This window comes from Harpia harpyja, chromosome 15 (genome assembly GCF_026419915.1).
Source record: "Harpia harpyja isolate bHarHar1 chromosome 15, bHarHar1 primary haplotype, whole genome shotgun sequence".
NCBI classification, from domain to species: domain Eukaryota; kingdom Metazoa; phylum Chordata; class Aves; order Accipitriformes; family Accipitridae; genus Harpia; species Harpia harpyja.
The window spans coordinates 2,747,702-2,774,130 of record NC_068954.1 but is presented as its reverse complement, the minus strand read 5'-3'; the positions used below and the strand labels follow the sequence as shown (position 1 = coordinate 2,774,130).

Below are 26,429 nucleotides of genomic sequence, written 5' to 3'. Positions count from 1 at the left end.
TATCATAAAAGAAACTAACTTGACAACTTGGTCTGTCCTGGCATGTCTAGGCCAATAGAAACTAATTACAACATAATTGTGTTTTTCTCCTGCTGTTGTCCCCATCTGTATACAGTGGTTTATAAAATATTATAAGAATGAATGAAATGGCCATAATTTAAATATCTTTGCTATTATGCAAATTATTATGATTGGGATTATAATTGAAGTTTTTGAGCAAGTTTTTAATCTCTGCATTTGCACAGGGTTATAATGAAATATAATGAGTTTATATTCAGGCTTGAAAATCTATTTCTGTGAACTCAAAAAGGAGGAAGAATCTTGCTCTGAAACAGTTACTAAAGGGATTTTTAATTGTGATTAAAAGAATGCCATTTGAAGACCTTTTAAAACCTATTTTAAAATTCAGATTCTGTTAGAATACAGTAACAAAGGCAGTATGTAAAGTAAGTAATAATGATAGTAGCACAGTGTAAGATCTTTGTTCTTCCTTAAACAGAGATCTCTATTTTATTGTTTGAATTCCAAGTTGTTGCAGCCTGTTCTTATGTGAGTCTCTTGCCATTGATGCTTTGTAGGGAATCTTTTCATTGCTAAACCAACTGAATGTATTCAAATTATAGCTTCTCCTATAAGGCTCCTTTCTAGTCTATTACTTAATGCTAAATATTGTAAGAAAAAAATCATACCAACGGTGCATCTGAATTTGGGGAGAGGGAGATTTCCTCCCTGTCTCAAACCCTCATGTTTAAGGTATTTGAGTGGCAATTGGGAAGGGACCCCAAAATGGCCTTGAAAACTCACTTAAGAGTGACCTTGTACTGTTGCCATGGTGTTGTCTTTGACCAGAAAGAGCATGGTGACCGAGACACACTCTAAACACAAAGCAAACTTGTCAAAATAGACAATTATCTGTTGCTATGTGTTCTGTAGAGATAAGAGGGCCTGTAGTCATCGCAAAGGATGAAGAAGAATCCGTTGTGTTTTCTGTACTTGCAATCCAGAGGCTTGTTCAGGAGGTGCCTCTTTTTCTCTTCCCAGCCTTCTCCTTTCCCTTTCATCCAGGTGACGTGATGTGCAAACATGGGAAAGCAAACTGTTGGCTTGATCAGAGTGGAATATATATTTCTTTGCATTGGGTCTGTACATAAATCCAAGTTATTTGGACTTGCGAAGATGTAGGAATTGGCAGATAGGGCATCAGATGGTGTTAATATTTTTGATACCGCTTATATTTTGCATTGCTGATTTTATACTGGCAGAATTTATTTTTGGTGGGCTTAAGACAGTGGTGTGTATGTACGATGATGTACGCTGCAGATGTTGATAATGAATTATTTATCATAGAATCATAGAATGGTTTGGGTTGGAAGGGACCTTAAAGGTCATCTAGTCCAACCCCCCTGCCAGGGGCAGGGACACCTTCCACTAGACCAGGTTGCTCAAAGCCCCATCCAACCTGACCTTGAACACTTTCAGGGAGGGGGCATCCAAATTTACAAATTTTGAAGTATTTTGGGGAGCACAGTTCTCACTGAAACACTGTTCTTCTCTGGTAGATCAGTTTGCTGCAAAGGAAGCCGAGTTAGACGAATGACTAATTTTACGGGTTACAGTCAGTTGTTGAATGCTGTAGAGTAGTTGTAACACCAAGCTCGTGTGTGAGGCTGTGTTTGGGAGACTTGTACATCATCCAAACTTTAACGAAAGCAAATGGTCTCCTAAGTTTTTCATAATGATGCTGGGCAGGATGCCTGTTGAAGGATGGAAAGATTGGAGAGAATGCCCTTGTTAGGCTTTCTCTTACCCAGCATGACAGCAATTCTATTGACACCTTGGTTTTGTCTGTTCCTGTGGTTCCTGGGATGTGCTGCACGCCCCATGCTGACTGAGAACCGTTGCTGTAGGGGGTGTACGTATACATACGTACACACACGATACCCCTCCAAATCTCTGGTGTCACCTGCTGTCCGCAGCCACTGTTTTACAGTGCATCCTACAATTGTGGCAGGCATAAGCTTCTGCTGTCTGTACTTGTGCTGCTGAATGTGCATTTCCCTGCTCTTCTGAGTCAAGTCACCTTCTTTTTTTTTGGTCCTGTGTTGAGTCTGAGTAGTGCTTTTCCACCCATGAATAGCTGAATGCAGGGTACTTATTTAAGGTCCAGAAGGCCAATCCCAACCTTGAGCACTTCCTAGGAAGCATCAGAAAACAGCATCTCCTGTCTTCTTGGGCGAATCTCCCTTTTCGGAGGGCACAGTTTCTCTGGCCTGAGGTACCTGCCTTATGTGACCACAGATGCTATCAATGTTTTAGTAATTTTGAAGTATCCCACAGCTATGAGTTACTTCACCAATAACTTGGAGTATTTCATGGAATCAGTGGAGAGAAGCGAGTACGTGACAGTTTTGTCTGCTGGCCAACATTTCTCCCTGAAGCTATGAAATAGCTGCAAGTCTTGGAGTTTTATTTTAACTCCCCTGGAAGGTTTATCTTGCCATTTAGCAGTTGAAACAATGCAGCCATGGAGAACTTCAAAGTGACTTCGCTTCCACAGCAGCGAGAACCAGGCAGAGCAGGTTTCTTCTTGTAAACACTCACTTTCCATGGCTCAAATTCTTTGTTTTTAAAAGGGTCTTTATTAAGAATTACCTACTAATGCTGTGTCCAGGAGTTTGATGGTGTGTATGATCCTTCTGGGTTGTGCTGTGCTAATATTTCCATATTCTTAGAAAGTTGGATATGCTGAATTGTTTTTTACGTTGATTTTTTTAATGTTTCTATAACTACTTATTCCTGGTAATTAAATGTAGGCCTTGCACACAGAGCCAACAATGTATATATGTTTATCACATTAATCACTACTTCAGAATAGCTTGTTCTGTTTTATCAGGTTTTTAATTAGCAGTGGTTGAGGATCTGATGCAGCTAGAAATCTTATTTTTGATCATCTAAGACTGCTTATCGCAGTGAAAGATTTACGGCTGATAACTACTATGGTGTCAGCAACAAAGTGATGCTGGTTTGACACTGCTCACTTAAACTGTGAATCTGCAAGCTGAAAGGTAAATAGAGGGCAATTGAGTTGTTTGAAATGACAAGAGTATTTTCTAGCAGTCTAAGTGATGTTGATTAATTATTCTCTATTCTACCGTATCCCACTTGTTTACTGATATTGTCTGCTAATCTGCTGGCACTCGAGACTGTTTTGATACCATGGAGATTTTGGCTGAGGATGATTGCTGCTCTCATTTGGGGTTCCCTATTTAAGTGGAGTGTTCATGTTGCGGTTTCCTTGACAAAAATGTGAAATGCATGCTGATAGACTAATGCTTTCTATTTAGCTAAACCCAAAAAACTGGAAAGAATTTTGATTTCTACCCTTTGGTATTTGAAAATGAGCATTTTTTTGGTTTCTTTTGCAGTTGTCATTCTGTAAAAGCAAGACCATTTTCTGTGCTGTAGCCTTGCATAGTTGTTCTTTGCTATGGCATTTTTCATTCCAGGATTTTATTGGAATCATTCAGTAAAATATTTTTTCCCATGATATAAAACAGATAGTCTTTGTCACATAGTTTTAAGTCAGTAGTATAAAATGGCTTTAGCTGCTTATCCTTTGTTTCTTAATTCTTTTGATTTGCTTGTTGATGTGGAGAGCTCATGGCAAGGTTTGGAAGTGGAAGACACCTTAGCATAGGACTGAGTATAAAATGTGATATTTTGTGGGTAAGAAACATGCTGTCAGCTGGTGTTTGTCTCATTACTGAAAGTACTTTGTTTGCTCAAAAGGTCTTCACGCCATAGGCTTTAGAGAGTGAAGGATCATAAATCGGGAAGTACTTCATGTGCTGGAGCTACCACATGACTTTTGTGCATGATAAAAAGTGCTGTCATCATGTTGGAAACTTGCATTGTAGGAAGGGAAGGGTATCACAAAGACCAAGTGTACGAAAGCCTAAAACTGGAGAAATACCAGTTAGGAATTTATGTGTACCATTTTTAACAGCAAATGTTATGAATTACTGGAGCACACTATGACAGGTATTGGTGGGCTCTTGTTTGCAAGAATAAGAATGTTTTTCAGGAGCTATGATGGCCAAACACAAGTTGATGGGTGTAATTGTGTAGCTGGTGTTACAAGGTCAGGTTAACTGTCTAACAGTTCTTTCCAGCTTTAATATCTCTGAATGTATAGAGGACATGATGGTAAGACTTAAAAGTATGGTGCATCGTTGTAGTACGGATATAAAACGTTAATGATGCATTGAATTTTTTCAGTTTTAGTATACTCTTAAGTTGTTCACAATTATGTTTAAGTCAAGTTTTACACGGGCTGTGTTGACAGTGTCTGATAACCTCTGTGAAGTTTCTGTTTATCTATATTCAAATAAAAAAGCTGGTTGTGTTGGCGTGAGCAGCTCCGTGAACAAACCTCAGTTAATTTGGTGGCTGAAAGGAAGGCTTTATCTGGGAAAAGGCAGGGCAGTACATTGCTATGAGGTCTTAAGAAATACAATCTTCCTCCTCTTGCCTTCTTTCTAAAGCTCTTAGATGCTGGAGAAAATAACTTGTGAAACCTTCTTCGTTAGGTTGGCATGACAGGCAATAAAACGTAGTGAGGAGGGGGGGGATAAAGAAGGCTCTGAGCTCTGCCTCTGCTGCCAACACATACAGCCCTGGATAAGTTACTGTTCTCCTTTATCATATCTGTACAGTGGGAACAATGCAAGAGGCTTCAAGAGACTCTTGATGCTTTTCTGTTATTTAAAAGGAAAAAAAGAAAAGTTTCATGTTTAAGTAATCTGGTTTTCAATCACCTGTGTGGATTTTGTTGATAGCACAGGTAGCTGAGTTAATGCCATTGAACGAGGTTACAAATGCACTCATGAACCCAAACGTTGCCTAACCTAAGGTTTATAAAATTTTAATTTAGATTTTTTTTTAAATCATATTGGTATGCTGTGATAGTTAAATAGGATGTGTTTTAAGAACGTAGCATGAGTAAGCTCACTGGGCTTGAAAGACTGCCTGCTTCATTGTATATTGCTAATTGATAAACATGATCTCTAGGCTCATTAGTTAAACTAAGCAGGGTTATTTTTAATGAAGGTTTTCTTTGCATCAAGTACAGGAATGTTTCAATGTGTACTTGTCCATGGTTTTCTTTCTAATGAACTTTTGCTGTGAAGGGTTGTATGTTATTTGGAAGGTTTTAGTATTGAATCTTTCATTTAAGCACTCATAAGTCATTGGAAAAAATACATTTAGCAGTTGAACTTAAAAAATCGTTCAGTTGGAGAAGAGCAAATAGCTTGGGGAGGATACTAAGAGATCTGATTTTTTGCTGCTAGTTTCTATTGGGTTTGCTCAGTGATTTTTCAGGCAGGCAAATTGCCTCATTTCTGAAAGAAGCATTGGACTTGGCACTAGCTAGGACCTTTGAAAGTCTTAAAAAAGAGCTTGAGAGTTTTAAAATCTCTCTCTTGGTATCAGAACACTAGTTGAAACTGTATGGCAGCTAAAAAAATCATATTAGTTATTCCTCAAGTTTATAATGTGTATTTCTTACAAAGAAGCTGCGGGGAATTGCAGCATTGGCAGCCTTTCAAGCAATCTCTTACAATACAGCTTTATGCCTGTAACATATTTTCTCTTCCTTTCTTTTTGCAAGTCATGTTTTAACCAGATTTCTTTCCCTTTCAACTCTGGAAGGCAAATGTAATGTTTGAAACGCTGTGTTGTACTTGGAGAGGCTAGATTTTCCTCTCATTCTGTGGAACAATAAATGGAAACTTGCATGTTTGGAATTGCACAACCCAACTCTTCCTCTGGGACCATTCAGTCATTAAATTGCTGATGGGAAAATCAAAGTTCAAGGGATAAAAGTAGAGGTGTAAGGAGGGAGATACAAGCAAGGGAGGGTCTCTTCAGGTACTTGGTTTAAACATACAGCCAAACAATCTGTGTTTTGCAGCTCATCTGTGTGAGCCAAGTGTCCGTCTGAATTCTTTCCGGCTCTGACTCGAGAGTTTCAAAAGCCTGTCTCCTTTTGGTATCACAGTTGTACACAAAACCGTATGGCACTACGTGCCTGGACAGTCATATCAGCCAAGAAGGTGAAGCTGCATTCCTACATGCTGCTCCAGTCTTGCATAAACACTAATTTATGGATTGTACGTTGGGGGTGGAGGTTGAGAACTGTACAGATGCTCGCCCTCTGCCCCTTTGATTTATAATTGTACCACTTTATGTATAAAGTGCTTTATTTGCTGGAGACTGATTTCCTGGTCACTGTAACCACCACAATAGCAGCAGTGCATTTCTGTCCCCCCCCTCAATCCAACACTGCAATAACTAGAGCCAGCACAGGTTGCCAGCAAGGATAAATACCCTCTGCTCATTCTGTATGTGTTTTAGCAGCGATAATTCATGTCGGTAGTGCAAATCCTGCATATTAGGACAGCAAACTCCACTTTGTGCTGCTGTTAAGTGAAGCATGGTATGAAGCTGGTATTGATTGCTACTTAAGCAAAAGAAATTGGGTGTGATGACTTAGCAGTGACGCTCCATCTTTAAACATCCTTTCTTCGTCTTAAATTTCTGTATGAATTTATTTTTATGGGTGCTAGTTATGAAATCATGCATGACATATTCCAAGAGCATGGACAATTCTAACACGGTAATAACTGTTGCTGCAACACCTGTAGAGAGGAATTTTATCGCTGTGTCCTGTTTTTGTAGCATCAAATGACCAAATTGAATACCCAGCATCTTTTCTGTGTTTGTGGTTATGCTTGCACAGACTCATTCAATCAGCTGCATGAATGAGCACTTAGGGATTTTATAAGCCGGAGTGGCCAAATTATGGTAATTAGACATCTTGTCTATTTTGTTATACTGGCTGCAGAACAGTAAGGAGATTAAAGGAATACTGTCAAGTTGATGAAGGTACAAAATCAGCTTACCTAAAAGCTGTCATCGTTCTGCTGTATATATCTGAATACTTTCATTTTAGGATTTTTTTTTTTTTTTTGCATATGTTTAGTTTCATGACATTTAGGGGCAGACAGAATGGGCAGAATGGTGCAAATGTGTGTTGTGGAAGCCATATGAGCTTATTATTTCTCGGCGTTTGTCTCTTTTAAATGCTGTCAAATAACTTGCCAATCTCTAAAGTTCATTTTATACAATGGGCCAGCTGCAATGGTCCTAGAAATACATCACCTCTCATTCTACTGGGTATGGCAAACGTACATCTAATATTACAGAAAACTGAATGCAGTAGAGAAATGGATAACTGTTTTTAGGGTATAGCTGCTTATGAATGCCATTGTCTTATATGTGCTTTGCTAAATGAGTGCACAACTGTCATAAGACTAGTTCTCTGTGAAGAAAAATAATTATGTTTACATGGCTGAGGATTTGATGTTCATAGTTAAAGGTGCTTCAAAAACCAAAACAAAACACCATAACCAGTTGAATAACACCAAAATTGGATAAATTAGCTTGTATGTTAAAATAAAGCCTGTGTTCAGAAAGAACTCATAGCAGTAGCTGAGGACAAACCAGTATGCTGAAGCCTGATTTTTGAGGAACTCACTCAGCTGGAACATGTGATCTGATCTTTATATGAATATCCCTTTGCTTCTCTTTCCTCTTATGTATTTTGTCAACTGTTATATTTAGATATTTAGTTCTTGTGATGTCCACAGGCTTTTATCTGAAAGTCTGATATTAATTTCACATGTGTTAAGTGGTTTTTATCAAAGCTACTGGGTCTTTTCCCTTTGCAAAAAAATGCTGAGGGAGAGAGACTTCTTTTACCCACCACTTTCAGGGCTGTGTTTTGGGAAAATCAACTGTTAACAAATTGTTTCTTTTGCAACACAGGCTTCATCCTAGAGCAGCTGACCCTGGGTAATCTCCCAACCTGCCTGCAAACTAACAACTTTTTCTTTCTTGTTTCCTGTTGGCAGGAGGAGGAGGATAGCCTAGCACATCCAAAGGAGTTGGTTTCAACCTGCGTTTTTAGGACTGACTGTGGGAGGTGGGCATGGGTGTCATGCACTGTCACTGAAGGGTCTGCAGAAGGAAGAAAGTCTACTGTCTGTAAACATAAATTTGTTCCTTCAGGGCTCACAGGTCCTTTAGAAAATAGTTACGGTTCTATTAAGTGGGGGGAAAAAGATTGAAAAGCATTTATAGATGGTATAACAGCTAAATAACTTTACTTCTTTCTCACTATGGCTCCAACCGTTGCCACCATGGCTTGCGTGATACTATTGCCAGCAAGAGTAGGGAATCTGAAAAAGGAAAGTATGTGCAGGACTGTTTAAAGTGATTTTTACCATGGCGTCTACATGTCTCCCTAATCTCAGCCCTGTGCTCCAGATGAAATAGACAATGTGGTAACTCTCAGGGATAATTTTGGCTGTTGATTCTCCCCCCCCACCCCCTGCCCTGTTCAGTTAGGAAATATTAGCTACATGTCTGTCTTTTCCCTTGTGCTGCATATTTTCAGTTTGTCTTTTTAAATATATGCTAGCTGGTGGTGTACAGCAAACTTCTTTGTCTGCAAACTAATCAGTTTTGGGATTTCCCCCCCCCCCCCCCCCAGTTATTGCTTTTATGAGTATGTGATGGTTTATAGTGGTGGGCAAAGTGTGAGCTCTCTGGAACAGCTAATCCACAAATACACTGTGGTTTGTTTTTAACAGGACTACTATTACATTTTCATGCAATAAGGTTTTTTTTCCACCTTCCTGTTCCCACTCCTAACCCCCACCAAAATAGAGGTTAGACATTAAAGATAATGTTTTCTTAAGCAACTTGTATGTGTGTGGGGTTTTTGTTTTGTAAGGAAGTAACATGCAACTGAGTTGATACATCTGAACTGTCAGGAAAATGTCTACATGGAAATGAAGACAGTTCAGTTTAACTGATGTACATGGTCTAACTGTAAAGAATTCCAGCTGCTGCCCATTTGAGTTTCTCTGCTTGCATCATGTAGCGTTGAAGCTTGAATGTCATCCCCCTACGTCACTAGGAAGGAATGTAATCTTTTTGGTTAAAACCTGATTGTTTCTTATTACAAAACATTTTATATGGTAAAGATACAAATGGGAAGAACAGCTGACTTTCAGATTCCATCTTGAGTTATGTTCCCGGTTGAATTGTTGGGTTTTTTCAGTGTGACTGCGAAGCTGCTTTGTGACTTTGAGTGGATGATGCAGTAACCAGGGAATCCAGCAGTGACATTTTTAGAAGAAGAGTACATTTGATTAATGATTCTTGTTTTTTCATCCCATATGAAGTGGTGTCTGTTAACTATTAGATGTATAGTCTTAAACTAATGGAAAATTTAGTATTTGGCTTTCATCTTCTCAAAATGGTCTGATGTCTTTCGGATTTAGAGAAATAAAGTATGGGTGATTATGAGGGCAGTTGCTCCAAACTGTTTGAGAGTAAGTCAGTCCTGTTCATCTGTTAAAATTCCAATATCTTCCTATTTCTCAACATAGATATTCATGACTGCTTTTTGTAATTCAGGATTAACTGCACGTATTGTTCAGCACATTTCTAACCTCTAAATTTTGTTTAGCATTAGCAAAAATAATGCTTTTCTTGGTGATGTGTATGTTTAAAATAATTAAAAGGTGTTCTTGAGATACATGTAGAAACATCTGCTTTTATTATTGTTTGTAGGGGCACTGCTGTGTACAGTGCTAAATCATGATTGTGTCATATAAAGTGCTTTTGCATATGCTGTCCCATATGAATTGCAGTCAGGCAGGCAACAAGTTGCATCTAAAAGCAAGATGTTTCGGTTGGAAGAGACAACCAGCAGACAATCTGGAAGTTCAAAGTTAGAATTCAGCAGAAACCATCATTTGGTTCCTTTCAGTACACATGAAAGCCTTACATCTCATTACTGTTTATGAATACCAGCAACTAGCTGTGTAGCCTACATTTTCAGACTTCAAATAGCTTCTTTGCAATGCAAACTTGGCATCAGGAGCTGACAAGTTTATTTGATACCACCTTTATGGGGGGGGGGGGTTGTGGGGTGGGGTTTTTTGTTGTTTTGGTTTGGTTGTTTGGGGTTTTTTTAGGAAAATGAATGGCTTCTTAATTGTGGATGTGAACTATCATACTATCACGGAAATAATCACTGAAACCACAAAATATTAAACACTTTTCCACATGGCACATACCACACTTTGTCTCCCAAATAGATAGTTGGAAAAGGAAAAGAGAAGTTTAAGTGAAACCAGCTGCCATCTGCTAGCAAGTATCTGGTGCTGGTGGCTACTGTGGAACAAAAGAACAGTGTGAGGAGGTAAACATTAGTTCAAATTTTAGGTTGGAGTTGACTATTCTTTATCTTGTTTTAGGTTTTTACACTTCCAGAGTTTCAACTTTTTGCGGAGTATTGTGCCCAAAATGTAACAGAACCCACATCGAACATAGGCTATGTCTGCATTTGCTTCATAAAGAAATTGCACAGCATTTGCTTATAACTGTGGTCTTCTAGTGATGGCAGATTTTTTTTTTTTAAAGTTGCATATTTAGGTGAAGAATTTACAAGTATGAGTAAGACATTTCATCAGACTACAACAAGGACATGTGATTGCTTTTCGGGGTTATTGAGGGGGGTTCCTCTTTAATTACAATGCTTTATGGCAGAAATGACTGGTGACACTTACCAGAAACTTTTGCTCTAGAAGTTTTATGAAGGTGGAAGCTACCTCTGTACCACCAGGCCACAAGGTATTCTGAGAGCAAATTCTTCGAGAGCACTGGCACGGCTCTAACAAATTAGTATTTTACAGGGCTATAGCACATGGTCAGTGATGAGAATGGAGCTATTTCTATATTTTCTGCAGTGCCTGAGTATGCATTTTGTATTAATCGTTCCTGGCAGCGGGAACCAGCACACAGTTCTCAGTTTCTGGGTGATCAAGTGCTCTGTTCACTAGGACTTTCTAAAAAGCCAGTTTATTACGGTTAAGTTCACAGAAAAGCTAAACAACTGTTATCATCATCCAGGATGGACATCGTAGATGCTTTAGTCCAGAAAAAGGTTCTGAGCTTTGAGTTCACAACTAACATAGGATCTGTCCTGCAGTTATACATTTATTCATGGTGGCTATGTATAGACTCGTTCATACGCAGCCCCTAGTGCAGTATTTCTTGTTAGCCAGCTCTGTAATTCCCTGTTCTGTGTGCTATTTTCCCTATTTTGAGGTCCTTTGTATTGTATAAGTGAGGGGGTAGGTGCTTAAATAGCCAGATAGTTGCATTCTCGCAGCTCAGGACACTTGAACATACAATGAATTTTTAATTGGCCTGAACTGCATGTAACACAGCACACCTACAATGTCATGGAAAGGACTTTTTTTTAATATCTACAATCATAAACAGCTTTTGCTCCAGAAACAGTGTTGTGAAAGGGTTTAAGGCTTCTTTTGTGGTTGCCTTTTGGTTGGTTTTTTTTGGAGGGAGAGGTGTTGAAAGGGATTTCAAAAGAAAAGGCACGCTGGGGAGATAAACAGCTCTGTTTAAGAGCAGTGCAGGAAGCGAATAGATGGTGTTGCTTGTGGGAAGCTCTTAGAAGTAATTAGTGATAAGAGTGAGGAAGGAGGAAATCTGGTTGGCAGCTGCTGCGCATTCAGCAGTGCCTCTGACCTTGGCCTGTAGGTGCTTCAAAGCTGCTGGGGAAAGGTTTGCTGCCAGAGCTGCTGGATTTACCTGAATTCCCTTTGAAAGACTTAGTGAAATCTGCTGAGAACCTGCAGGGTGTAACTTCTAGTCGTGTGTCTAAAAGCCCTGCATCCCTTATTCAGGCATTGCTTAATATGTGTGATACAAGTTGGTGATAGATTGAAGGACTCATGTGTTTGCTTTTTAGATGCCTAAAAAGAGTATTAGGAACAGTCTCCCATCAGTCTGCTGTAGGGTGGGAATTGTATCCTCCTTGCAAACACTTCTTTGCCCTGCCGTGGGACAACATGAGAGTTGGCAAGAGTGAGTTGTTGGCCAGAGTCCAGAGCCCAGGAGATTGGTTGGCAGGAAAGTACATGGCGGGATTTAGTCTGACACAATTTATTTGGATAAAAGGGATAACCGATGGTGTATGGTGCGTGTTTCACCTTGCTAAATATCTGAATTCTCTTGCCAGAGCTGTGAAATGATAACTTAATCCTTGATTGCTTCTTACAGCGCTGCAGGCCATAGTCTCTGGAAGAATGTTTTGTCAGCCAAAAATTATGTATAGCTTTACCAACCCCAGTTACAATGCCTTTTCCAGCTAGCTAACTTCTGAATTAATTTGGGGCCAGATGCTTTCACACTATCTACATTGTAGCTTCTGCAGTTGGTACCACTAGTCATACTTATCTGCTAATGCCTGTTACTGATTCTTATTTTTTTTTCCAGCATGAATAAATTACCAACACTAATGTACAAGCCCTTAAGCAACTGCCAGATTTGTTTTTGGAGGTGATGGGTGTTGGTACAAGTGTTTAATGAAAGAATTTTTTGTACACAAGAATAAATAAAGATCATTGGAACAAGCAGTAGGGAATAAAAGCTTATTCAAAATGACCTTCCCAATTAAATACTTTAGGATTATCTGATTCTCCAAATGAGAGCTTTCAGTTAGAACACAATGGGCATGAAAGAACTGCAGTGCTTTGAAATAGTTATGTGGTGTGTTGACTCAAGAATAGTTCACAAAATATTTCCTACACTTAAAAATGACCACAGTGATTTGCTGAGGTGGGAGGGAGAAGAATAGACAAAGCAGATGTGTAACCTCATCATGTGGACAAAAGATGAATTTAGGAAATTTAAGGGCACAGAGGAATGCTACAGTGCACCAGTAGCACTTAAGGAAGAAATAGTCAGGCTTTTACCCCTAAATACTGAATAAATTGATATTTTGCAGAGGGAAAGAAGTGGTAATGCTGAATATGCAAGCAATGTTTTAGTCCTGTAGCTAAGGTCTACTGCACCTTCAGCCTTGTACCTTGTAGCTGTACATTCAGCTGTACCTTGGCTTTACTGTATGCACTGTGTGCCCACAAGCCTGGGATCTGTCTTTCCTTTTCACTCCAAAGATGGGTTTTTTGTTTGTCTTCAGAACAAGTTCTTGATGCAGATCTATACGCTTTCATGCAATTCTAGGTTTAAGCAAATATTTAATTCTGCCTAGAGCACTACAACATTTTTTCAGCAGTCTGGAGCCATTAGTAGGGCATATACGGGATATGGGAGCTGAGCTGTCATGGTGAAGGCTTGCCTGTAATTTTCATAATATGCTGTATTTTCCCTTTGCTTCTCAGCAAACAGGTCAGTTATAGCTTATTTCCCATCCTCGTGCTGGGAAAAGAACAGCTGATTTGAATGGTACACTGAGGATAAGGATTTCTTTTCTAGGTCAGGCAGAAGAGCAGCTTGGTGCAAAAATGTTACCTTGAAAAGCAATAGTCAGAAGGGCTATGGAGGGATCTAGGCTGCTTGTCTTAATGGTTCTTTCTAGTCTTAGTTTCTTTGGGACAAAGATTTTCTTTATTTCCTCATGCCAGATACTCTAGTAGTAAGATTTCAGTCCTGAGAGCTCCTTATAGTTTGGAAAAACGACAACAGAAAGTAACTCCGGCTTTCCATAGTGGCGATATGGGTAGGTGAGGAAAGCAATCCCTTCTTAACATCGTTCATGGCAGAGCTGTAATCTTGCGGCTGCTGAACTGTTTGAGTGAGCTTGCATAGAGTGCTGGGTAAAAAGGCTTGAAATTTTTGTGAAGAAAAAGTAATGTATCAGCGTATGCCAAAATGCTTCAAATTTCTGTTGACATTCAGCGTATGGGAAACATCAAAGTGGATATTAGAATCATAGAATCGTTTAGGTTGGAAAAGACTTTTAAGATCATTGAGTCCAACCGTTAACCTAGCACTGCCAAGTCCACCACTAAACCATGTCCCTGAGCATCACATCTACACGTCTTTTAAATACCTCCAGGGATGGTGACAGGGGTATTGATTGCTGCCTGCTTGCTTATCTTCCTGTTATCAGTTGAGTTTGCTAAAATGGGTTGGAGGAATATAGACAGTATTGAAAGAGTTGGTTGGGGGAGGGAAGGTATGTAGACTGTGCTCTTGGGAAGAGTGAAAGGCAGTATGACAGATTTTTCTTTTTTGAGAGATATCAAACACTAATTTTACTATAGCTGAATGTTTGAGGCTTCTAATATATGTCAAGATTTTTCTGAAGTGCTCTTTTTGAGATGCCAGTGTCTCGACAAGCTGCGGTTCGCAGATTCCTTGTTTACTAGAGTGGTCCAGATGTGTTGTGCTGTTCTTTTACCTCCCGGGCTCCTTGGTCGTTGATGGGAGGTTTGAGCTGAGAGCACATAGATATTGTGCAACAATCTCTGGCTTATCACTGTGATCGTGAAACGTGTATGTGTTGAAGTAAAGAAATTCAGGCAGTTACTGAATCATGGAGGCAAGACAAATAACTTATGCTAATGACCAACCCTTCTTGCCTACAGCTCTTATCTTCTCCCTTCTCCCCATACACAATTAGATCAACATCATTTGTGGTTTCCAGTGTATGTGTGTGTAGTTTTAAACACTGCTTGAGTCCCTAATTTGGAGTTGGATCCAAAACAGGCTGTGAATAGACTTAGCTACCTGGTTCTGGAGGCACCAAGAATGACTCTCAGGTATAAAGTTCTGCACTGTGCATGTGCCCAGAACTGCCATGTTCAACAGCTGAAGACCCAATGATGCTGAAATTGCGCTGAGATTCAGAAAGTAACTGGACATTATACCAAATGAAATTACCAATTGTAAATACACTGCACATATATAAACCATACCATTAAGATTGCTGTGGCCACATTTTGTAAAGAAATCAATCTTCTCTTTTGAACTGCAGCTGTTTCAAACATTACCTACTTGCTTAGTGGCTGGTGGACTTGCTAAAGAAGTCAGAGAACTGAGTCTGTGCATCTCCTCAAACAGGCATCACCCTTTCCAAAGAGAGGAGGATGTTACTCTTCACTTGAAGACAAGGCAGATTTGTGGAACCAAAAAACAAGTTGAAGGAGGTAGTTTGAATTATTATTTAGACCACCAAGCTGGAAGGTGTCTCCTGAGCTGCAGTCTTTGTGATTATCTAACATAAATTGCATGGACAATCATGAGATAAATGACTTTAAGTTCTTTGGGTATATGGGTCTTTACAGCAGAAAATGTATAGTAGCAGGAGTTACACTGTAGATCTTCTTCATGGCCTAAGTAATTCAGTGGAAGGAGAGCAGACAGGGAATTAACAAGTGCTCAGAGACACTTAAGCATAGGAGAGACACCTCTTCTACACATTGTGTTTAGAGGGACTTAGTGCATATTTAAAAGAAATAGAAAACATTACCGAAATTTTCTGAATGCTCTCGATGAATCATTTGTTTCCATGTGTTGAAGAGTCCTTACAGTAATTTCTGTAACTTGCAGTGATTGCCTGCTTAATATGAGGGTGAAGAGTTTGTGGGCTACGCGGGAGGCTTGGAGCCTCCATGGCTGCAGATCCTTTCATACTCCTGCAAATGGCTTTTGCTCTTTATCACGGACTGTTCTCTTTTTCTCTTCCTTGTTTGAAGCAGAGAGGTGCTGAAGTAGATACTTTTTTTGTCAAAGAATATTGGATGCACACGTTTGTGTATAGGTACGTGTGTGTAAATACAACTGAGTCTGTGGAAAAAAAATCAACTGTCTTCCAAAATTATTCTGGATGATGCATTTGTGTTTTCAAGGAAGACAGACAAACTCAAACTGGTTTAAGGTAGGGCCTCTAATGAGTTTATGAATTGGATGATACAGCTGGCTGATCTACAAAAGGAGGAAATACCGGGCTGGGTGGAACTGAAAGAGTTCTTAAAATACCCTTTCATGGATTAAAAATTTTTTTTCTCATTCCTAGGTGCTCATACAGGACATCTCTCTCCTGCCACCCCCCTTTCCCACCTTTATTTTCAACTTCTAGCTGCCAGTAGACTCCCCGTAGAAATTTCTGTGGATGTCAGCATGTTTTTCTTTCTGAAGTGAGGGAGTGTTGACAGGTCTCAAATCCTGCACAGGGGAAGTGAGCAGGGAGGGAGCCTGGGGAGGTTGTCTGGTGCGGTTTCTATCGGTGGAGGAGGTACTGGCATTGGTTTGGTTTGTTCCCAGCTTTTACCCTTTTGCTGAGTGTGTAAGAAAAACCATCTGGCAAAAGGAATTGCAGTAAGCCTTGAGATCATTTTGAGGTGAGAAGGGTGAGACAAATCTTTCAAAAATATTGCTCTAGACTGAAAACAGATACAGAAAAAGTTGGTTTGAAAGTTTTTTTTTGTTGTTCCCCCCCCCCTCCCCCAGGAGACAGGTCCTCTGCCCTGGTAGTTCTGCCATAAATGCACACACAGAATTCAAAGCCACTTTTCTAGGCAGAAGGCTGTAGAAGTAGGGCATGGCTATTTGATGTTGGAAAGGCCTCACAAAGAAAAAAAAAATCTGTATTAAATTTATAGTGAAAATTCTCTTTGTGTTTGAAATAATTTTCCTATTGTTTTGTGAATGTACTTGGTGTATTTAATCTCAAAGTGTTGAAGAAAGTTGCTGATAAAGAATTTCATCATTCATGGTTGTTGTCTTGAAGTCTTCCAAATCCCACCTGCTATCCAAGAAAAAAATGTAAGAAAAACCTATGTTTTCAAAATAGGCATTTTAAAATCTTACGATGAGGAAGCTGGAGTTAAAGGAGGTCTAAACGCAGTTCTTTCTCTGCAGCTTACCTTTGCATTAGACAAGTTGCACTGTGTGTTGCATGATGAATTGTCAGCTTGCTCACAAAAAATCTAAAAAAAATTCAGAATGGTAGCTGTTCTGAAATTGGGGCTTTATAACACAGTTTCTGCATTAATTGCAGATTAATTCTGTGTATTGACAGGAATTAGGGCTAACAGTGTGAACAAAACCTTGAACTGGGAGTCTTGGATCCTCTTGGAAATAAGGACCTTGTGGCTTGGGGAGAGTGAAGGGGGCAGGCTGAAACTCATGTAATTGGAAAGTAAAATGCTTTTTAAAAACAAATCCCCCCCAAAAACCAACCCTCACTTCTGAGTGAAAAGTTCTGCACATGTATGTTTTCAGGCAGTAGTTTAGTAAGAAGAAAAAAAAAAAACTATTAGATTCTAATATCACAGCTAAAAGGGTTTTCTGAGTTTTTTTGCAGAAGGGAACCACAGAATCAGCTATTTGGTGCTGTGACATTTAGGGTAGCTCTGATGATAATCCTGAAGAATTCCAAGTAAGATGTCAGACTCTGACCTGTTGAGCTTGTTTTACTCTTCATACAGTCGTATTGTTGAGGGTTTGGGGTTGGTTTTTGGTTTTTTGTTTTTTTGTTTTTTTTTTTCCCCTGACTATAAGTATGATGAAGTAATTCTAATGGCATGATTATTCTCATACAACCACTGTTTGTACAGACTCTGTTGTGCCACAGAACAAGATGCCTTGTGAAAACACAGACTGTTTTCCCCCTTCTGTAAAATACTGTTCTTGAAAGTATCTTCACAACATGTAATTATGTCCACATCAGGAAGGCTTTTCTACACAATTATCCCACTAGCTATTCTACCAGGTGTAGAGATTTTCCTCCAAAATGCTTTCCAATAATTTGGTAGCCTGCAACATGGCTCTTTTTCAAGTCCTCTAACTTTATATTTATCCTATATGCCTATGGCTTGTGCAGGCATTTTAATGCTCGCTTTTAGTGTAAACCCTTTGCTTTCCTTAGTGTACAGTAGATCATTGTAGGATTAATCCTGTATAACAGTGACTTGGCTTTTTAGCCCCTTGCCTTAAGCTAAGGGTTATCCTGGATGAGAACGCTGTGTGTATAGATGCCTGCATTAGCTGATGCTCTAGAACGAGATTATCATATGTGTTTCTGTACACCTGTACGCATACACAGACGCACACATGCTGCTCTATCTGCCTCTTCGGGAGCTCATCCCGCAGCTCCTGGGCTGGCTGGAGAGCACGTTTGACTAAAGCAAATTGTGCAGTTGTCCCAGAGGCAGAACAGGTTTTCTGCCAAATCCCAGGGCTAGGACCATCGTGTTTCCATCTGGAGATCTATTGGTGGAGTTAATAGGCTGCCAAATCATAAGAGGGCTTATTTTACTCCCTCCCGTGGTTATAAAAAGGTAGCTACATCAGACTCCGTTAAAAAATATTGAAATTCACAATAGTAATTGAAAGTTTGGGTACTGGCTGTTCACCAAACATTCTCTAGAGCACAATAGTATCCCAACATCTAAGTGTTTACAAACAAAAGGATAAAGTTGTAATCCCCTTGTCATAACACAAGCTTTATGGGATACATGCACCACTTGAATGTGGTCAGGACTAAGCAGATTATTGTACTAACAATACAGAAAATTTAGCTCTGAGTAGAAAACACCCCAAACCCACAAAGCTGCTGTTCAGTCTGAGTTCTTGGTTTGGGGGGCTTCCCCCCCTCCCCCTGAGTGAGTTGGCAAAAATTAGTTTTGTCTGTAGAAACTAAGTAACCGCCAACTATGCCTGGAATGCCTTGGAGCACTGAAGGAATTTTCCAAGTAACAGTGATTACTTTTGTTCCTTTTAGCTACACAAGTTTAGGCTTTGAACTGTGTATGCTCTTCCACATTTTTTCTGACTTATTTGGGGATTTTGTTTTTAAGAGACTGTTTCTGTTCACAAAAAATCTTTTGCTCAAATAGGGCAGTGTGGTTTTCACCCAAAGAGCTCAGTATTGCTATGGAGATAAAATTGAGACTCTAAGAATAGTATTAATTGGAGGATGTCATCCAGAAATTGGAGTCTAGTGGGATTCAGCATTTTGATACCACTTGGTCTACGTGTAAAAATGGGGAAAGAATATTTATAAATTCTTAAAACCAACAACCTTAAGCACTTTTACCTTCTGAAATGTTCTGGGAAAATGAATTTCTGAGGGTCATAGGATAAAGAAGCCTGAAGTGATCAAACTTGATTTAGTTGACATTTCCTCTCATTGTATACCTAGCAGCAGCAAAATGTGTTGCAAGTTGTATTTGTCTGATATGCGGAGAGGAAACAGCTTCTCAATTAATTCTACTATTTCTTATCAGTTGTCATACTGCTGTCTTTCAATTATGTCTATGCTAATAAAATAATTAAATTTATTGTCTAAATTTTATTTCACCATTGGCTGGCTTTATTTTATGCAAGGAAGGAAATTCTGCAGCTGAAATTTAAACAGTAAAACTCTGAACATTGCAGTGTCTTTTCTAACTAACTGCTGGCTCTTCAAAAAACCTTATTCTGAATCCTTTATTCATATAGGAAAAAAAAATACTACAAATTAAAGGATCTGCTTCAGAAAGATAGCTGGGCTCCCAAACCTCAAACAAATGCAAGATCTTCCTGATATTTTTTTGTGCCCACATCCTTATCTGGTGTGCCTGACGTTGTCTGCCCTGAGACTTGCTGGTGCTAGAGCTCTTCAGTAATTCCTACACCAGTTACCAGCTTCTAGGTAAGCTCCTGTAGTACAGGGAGGATATCTTTGCTTCTTCATGGTGGAAGGTAAACTTGCAAATCGTAAGTCCCGTTATTCCAGAATAAAAGACTGTAACGTAGTGGTTTGTTAAATCCTGCCTTCTGTTACAGGCAGGTATCTACTGCCAAGACAGCGTGAGTGATGCACAGGTCCTTTTGGTATTCTGTTCCATCTGTGCCCAGTATTTACCACCCGAGATATAGCTAGGGGTCAAACTCAAAAGTCTTGTTTGAAAGATGAGTTTTCTTGAAAAACCCTTCAGTCCATGAAAGTCGTTACCTTTTAACCCATTGCTCTTCAAACAAAGCCTACATTTGCTTAGTAAAGGTCTGCGCTAAGGTTCTGTGAGTGTGATATTTGATTTGTCTGAGGTGTTCCCAAGCATCCTTACCCTGCTGTGTTTGAGTGGGGAAGCTCACAGCAGGTGAGTGAGTGAGAAGGAGCAAGGGAAAACACTATACAGAAGCCACAAAAGGAACTGAGCATTAGAGTTCAAGGTTTTTCATATGGGTGCTATTTGGGGCATAGTTAACCAGGGAAAGGAAGGAAAGAAAGATCTGTAGGGACAACTAATTCTGCCCAGTGTAGCGTTAGTTATTTGGTTCCAGGGAATAGCTGAAATATGATGTAGTTGTGCATTTGTGTCAGAACCCAGCATAGTTATTGTACTGCTTTTTATCTGCAACAAATTATTAATAAAATCACAGAATGGCTGAGGTTGGAAGGGACCTCTGGAGGTCATCGGACATTTGTTCTTTAAGTGCAACGTTACAGTTTCTTTCCTTTGACTTGATACCAAGGTCAGGTATGGGGCTGCTTATCCTGTTGTGTTATTCCCACGTGCACTGAGCGAGAGTGAAGGTGTAGTTATGACATAGCATTTCTCTTCCAGATTTGCTTGGAAGTGTGAAGGGGACATCATGGTTGTGAGTGTTACAACAGGGTCTTTGAACATGGGATATGAACAGTTCACCTGATACTCAATTTAAGAAGTATCAGAAACACAGTGGTGTGGTCTATATCATACAAACTCTAAAAAGAATAAACTTGCTACAAAGTGGAGTTGTTCCTGCATCTGAAGTATAAATTACTGTGACACAGGATGCCAACTTTACTTTTAATAAAATGTGTGTGAATACAAATTGATTTAAGGCAAACTAATTCAGCCAGGAGCATGAAGATGTAGTCTTATAGAGTGATCGCTGGGAAACACTGACACCTTTCTGCTGTTAAGCCCCAAGTAGTTTTTCCCCATCAGTATGTTTTTCTAGTTGCATTTTTAGCTACTTCTGAGAGTTTATGCTGAGCAGTTCTTGCTGAAGGGCATAAAATAGCACTAATTACATTGGAATCTGATATGCTTGTTTTTGCAATGGTTATGGAAGACTGGAAGTGGAAAGCAATAAGAATTTCTGGGGATTTGCTGGGACTTAGCAAATTATTAGTTACTGTTGTAATTGTTCCCTCTCCTCTTTTCTTTTTTAACCTGCAAATTCTTACTATATTTTGCTTTTCCAGAAGCTTTTGAAAATGGTAAAATGTTATGTTTCAATTCCCCAAATCCAGCGTAGCCTTGTGCCACTGAGGAGAGGCAGCCAAATTTATAGTTTGGATGTTGTTGTGGTCACTGCTGGCATAGGAAATGTTCTTTTTTTAAAAAACAAAACAAAACACACACAAAAAAAAAAAACAACAGAAAAAGAAAAAATGCCTGGCTTGTCAAATCATGTCCTACAGCCTCTATATCTCTTTTCCCTGCTTTCTGACTTGCCGCCTCCCACCTTTCTCCTCCCATTTGCCCCGTCTGCCCATTTCTGATTTAGGCAAGAAGGAGGATGTGCTGTGACTGATTTAGAGCATGTGCTGATTTGCCAGCTGGCTGCTATCTCTGCACTGTTGGGTTTGCCAAACAGCATAGATAAGGTCTGAGCTATCCTCACCTCTTCCTGGTAATGTTGCACCCCTACTCGTTTGCTGTGGTGTTCTCCCCACAAGATTTGCAAAATCCTCAAATATACTTAAGGTCACACTATAACTTCCCTCTCTTTTTGAACCTGGAAAGCCAGAATAAAAACTGATCTCAGATATTACTAAAATAGCACTAAGAGCTATGGCTGAACAGAGTAGTTTATTCTGTTTGAATATATAATTTAATTATTGGAGATTCTATTCTTTTTGTAAAAACAACAGAAGCAATAGTGGTGTTGGACATATACTGATGGTTTCAGCTGGGAATTGCTCTGGTTTTATCCTGTGTTTAAATTGTGCGTAAGATCTGTGAAACCACTAGCATTTTTAAATGAAAGCAGATGTGTCTTGGTCAAGAAGCTTATACTGCGTAAGAGCTAGCTTAAAAAGAAACGATTACTTAGGGATACATGTCTTCCTTCACTCTTGAAACAGCATATATATTCACTTGGGTGCAACAAATAAAATAGTAATAAATATAGGCAGTTGTTTTAGAGTATTCTCTTTCTCCTTTTTTAATTTTAGAAACCCTAGATACGTTAGATTCCCCCTACTTCTTTTCGACATGGAGTTGAAAAAAGATAAAAGAGGGGAGTTGGCGAAAGAAAGTCCTGTCAGTCTGGATTCAAGTGAAAACATGTAGCTGAAAACATCTTAGTGACATCCTTCAGTAGCTAAAAGATAAGTTTTCCCTTCCTGTCCTGGAAGTTTCTGCTGCATTTGAGATAGACGTGAATTATTGGCTGTCAGCCAAGGAACAATAGCAAGTCCTGCCTGCACCTCTGAAATGGCAGCATCCTTGGGGGAGACTGCTGGATAGGCACTGGATGGGTGCTTTAAGAGTCCTGCAGTGATCATCTCGCTGTGTGCTCCTCTTCACTCTCTACCTTGCAGACACAGGTTTGGACATGGGTTTCGGTGTGAGCAGTTTGGAGGTGACACAACTGTACATGATCTTTTCTGCTTTAGAACTACTTGTGATTCTGTACAATTCTTTATGATTACAAGTTGTCAGTATTAGGATCCAGCCTTTACCACAGGAAATGTTCTTTGCATACGTTGCTGTCATCCATGTTTTGTTGTAGAAGATACACCTGCTCTATAGGTGATGCTGTTGCTTAGTATTTAGCTTTTATCACCTCTGAGATGGACTGTAGCAATGCACCGTACTTGGGCATGGAGCCTCTTCTAAACACCCAGCGCTTCCAGTGTGTGCTTGTAGCTATGTAGGCTGCTGTGGGTGCTGTATCCCTGTATTTATTAATTTCCCATGGGATTTTGAATCAGGCTGAAAATCTTTTCATGGGTTTCTGGGCCCAGCTATAGCAGCGCGCAGCTGCAGTATTAATGGGTTCATATGTGCACAGCACGATGCTGCGTAATACAGTATGCACCCTTAATGCTTTCCTTAGGGAAACATTTTTTCGATTTATTCTCCTCTTGGTCCAAAGTACATACAACAAGCTACAGCTCTAGGTAGCTGTGCTGTATCCTAAATGCTGTACACTGGGTTTCTTAGATATAGGGCTTCCATTTGCTCATGTTTGGATTAAGCAAGGCTGCGAGACATGGGTTTGTGTGTTTGTGCAGCTCTTTAGAAAATTTAAGATCATTAGTCTGAACTAAGCTTGATGATTTACATAGCCTAGCATAATCCATCCTCTTAAAATTGTATATGTGATAGTACTTCTGAGATTATATCCTTATTGCTGCTTTAATCCAAATACTCAATAAGACATCCTGTATCGAGGGCTGGAAAGATCAACTGCATTGTCGCAATATAATCCTGCCTTGGGACTGGGCTGGGGCATATGAGCATAACTGCTTGCTGAGTTAAGAGCAGCGTTACCTCTGAGTGCTAAACTCAAACTCAGAATCCAGGCTTGCTATTCTCTTTGTTCTACAAGAATGATCTTCCTGTAGGAATAGGAATAACCCTGCCTTGTAAGCAGGAGCACCCCTAAAAGCCACTTAGCAGTTTCCAGTGAAGTCCTCCAGCAAAATGCTCCACTAGCATTTCAGAGCACAGAAAGCCAACAAAATTTTCTTGTGTCTCTCTTGGAGTAATCCAGACAGGCTCTCTGGTGTCTCCTGTCTCTGGATCAAAGCCCTGGTGAAGGAGATTCCCTCAATAAGCCTCCTTATCTACAACCCACCCAGCAGCAACAGCGTCAGTTGAGAGTCTGCGCCAAGCATGCTGCTAAGGACCTTGGGAGAGCTTTTATTCAAACTTAGCCAGATGGCAGGGGGAAAAGTGGTCATGTTGTTACTGCTTACTGGAATGACCCTGCGACATGGCTGTCATGGGGTAGCCTTGACTTAAATAATCATCCTGCGTAGCAGGTCACGCTGACTGCACTCCAAAGTCACCGTTGTTCCTGTTATGTCAAACAGATATGCATATTACATCCAAGCCTAAGTAAAAAGAGATGATGGACTTGCTTAATAAATAATTATTTTTGAGAGACAATGCTGAGAAATTACTATTTTTAAACTTGCTTCTCAACCCATATGAGCAGCAAGAACTCTGAGAGTAATCTTGTATGGCTCCTGTGTCTTTCTCCTGCTCTGTTCAAAAGAAATCAGTGATGCTTGTCACAAGACTTTACTTGTTACTGATGTCAAGAGCTTCCTAATCTCATTTGGAAGGTACAGGACAAGGAGAATATCGGTTCTTCATTCTTGTGTGTTTGCTGCATTTCTCTAGTCTTCTGTATGTGGGAAGACTGCATAACCTGCTGTCGGGGCATTGACTGATGCTGTGCTGTTATTTTAAAGGTCACTCCAGTAATTTTGTACCTGTTGTTTAAAAAAAAGAAACAAACTAACTCAAAAAAACCCAAACAAGCTTTCAGATTACACACATAACAGATTGAAGGAATTGCTATTCTCTGCTCATTCTTGTAGGGAAACAAATGTTTGCTCTGCTGCCCCAGCAACCATGAGAGAGCTGAGTTGGGCAAGTCCAAGGGTTGAATTCTGAAATTTTTTCATGAATAACTCTCCTGAAGTTGCTGATCAAGTGGTTTTGGAAATTTTTACATTGCTTGGGTACTTTGTTTTTAAGAGACAGTGACACCCACAAAACGAGAGAGAGAGAGAGGTGTCAAGAGGAAAAAAAAACTGGGAGAGAGTGGGGAAGAGATGGTGGCTGCATGAGGAAAATCAGTGGCTTTGAATTTAAAATCAACTTATTCAGAGCAGCACCTCAAATCTTACTCTTGAAAAGAGATGAGCATTGGTGTATAAAATTACTTGGGATCTGTAAGCAAGGGGAGATCTGAGGAGAGAAACAAGCTTTTTAAATACAGTGTTCCAATGATGAGGTATTATTTGATAGAATAATTAAGCTAAAATCACTACAACTAACAGCCTTTGTTTTTCTTTTGTCTTTCTTTTTCGTACCCCAACCCTATACCAAATCTCTTCTGCTCCTGATGCTCCGGGCAACAGTAGGACCCAACCAAAGGTAAAGGGTTTTATTGCATGTTAAATCAGTGTGTGAAAAATTGTTATATCACTTATTCAGTCTTGGGTTATCCAAATATTAAAAGCATTTCAAAAAACAGCTCTGTAGTTGATCAGCTGTTGAGTAAGAAACTCGAAGCATCTCCTTGCTGCAGAAGAGCACTGTACAGCCTGTGCCAAAAAATGAGTCACAGGAACAAATGAGAACATACATACTCAGCATTACAGACTGAATGGGAGACTACTTGTTATTTGGGGGCTTTTAAAAGCATTTTCTGGTATCTGTGTTACAGCAAACTCATTTTGTTGTTATGGCTTATGATCCCGTGACTCTGTATTTGGTATGCAGATATCTGTCTCTATCCTAGCATATCAGTATTCAGCTTTATTGATGTGGTCATATAGCTAATGATGTTTTATTAAATGCTCTGAAGGCATGGGATGTTATAATATGTTCAATTGTATATTAAATTCAAAGAACCAAAAACCTTAATTTTAAATAAACAAGCTGTTGTTTCCTCAATTAGAGGATGTAAAATAACCACTTTTATGTCTTGATGCTAGGACATTAATGTAGCATGGGGGAAAAAACAAAGCAATGTATTTTTGAAAATACATTATTTAAATTTCAAGGACTTTGCTATATTAAGCATTTTCATAAATGTAGGTAGTAAGTTTGAATGTGTTGGTAGTATGGACTTTCAACTCTCGCATAATTTGTCTCATTTTAGTTTAAATACTTGAAGATTTGCTTTATTGCTACTTCACTAAAATGGAACATGAAAATGTGTTAACAGATAAAAGGAAATTTTCAGAAATAATGGAATGAGGATTCAGAAGGTGGGTGTGGGGTGCTGACATGGTGCACTTGCTCTGCCAACGTGATCTGAAATAATGCAAATGTCAGCTACATAGCAATGCAGAACATCTAAAGGGGAAAGAGCAGCCTTCGTTAAGCTTAGAGGAGAAATAAACAGCCAAAGAGCAACACATTGCTCTTCCCTTTTCCTGTATCCTACAGAGTAAATTTTGCCTGTGTGAATGTAGGTCAGACATCACCCTGATTTTGTTTTTTTTCTTCTTGCAAATACATACCCAGGGGAGTTATTTTTGCAAATGTCTGTCCCAAAATATGCACTGTCTTGTTTGAGGTCAGCTTTCATGGTGAAAGGTGCCTGTGAACTTTGAAATGGATTTACCACAAAATTGAAACTTTTCTATTTAAAAAGATTATAACGCTACTCTTCTCGTGATAAAACTCATTTGCTCTATGTTGTTCTTTACAAGTATTAGACTTTTGTGATGACTGCTTCTGTTTGTCAGCAGTGTATAAATACATATTCCTCTTGTGCGGAAAGAGGTT

At 39.4% G+C, this 26,429-nt stretch overlaps 1 protein-coding gene across 4 annotated transcripts in view; it reads left to right on the top strand.

Moving 5' to 3' along the window:
• Positions 1-26,429, top strand: part of KIF13B (kinesin family member 13B) — a 125,186-nt gene that overhangs the window by 26,566 nt on the left and 72,191 nt on the right. For 2 of the 4 annotated variants that reach the window (XM_052809273.1, XM_052809271.1), the window contains exon 3: positions 25,055-25,067. In XM_052809273.1, the coding sequence (XP_052665233.1) occupies positions 25,055-25,067 (13 nt within the window). Of the gene's footprint in view, positions 1-25,051; positions 25,068-26,429 lie in introns of all 4 variants that reach the window. The other 2 variants (XM_052809270.1, XM_052809272.1) reach the window with 1 other exon arrangement.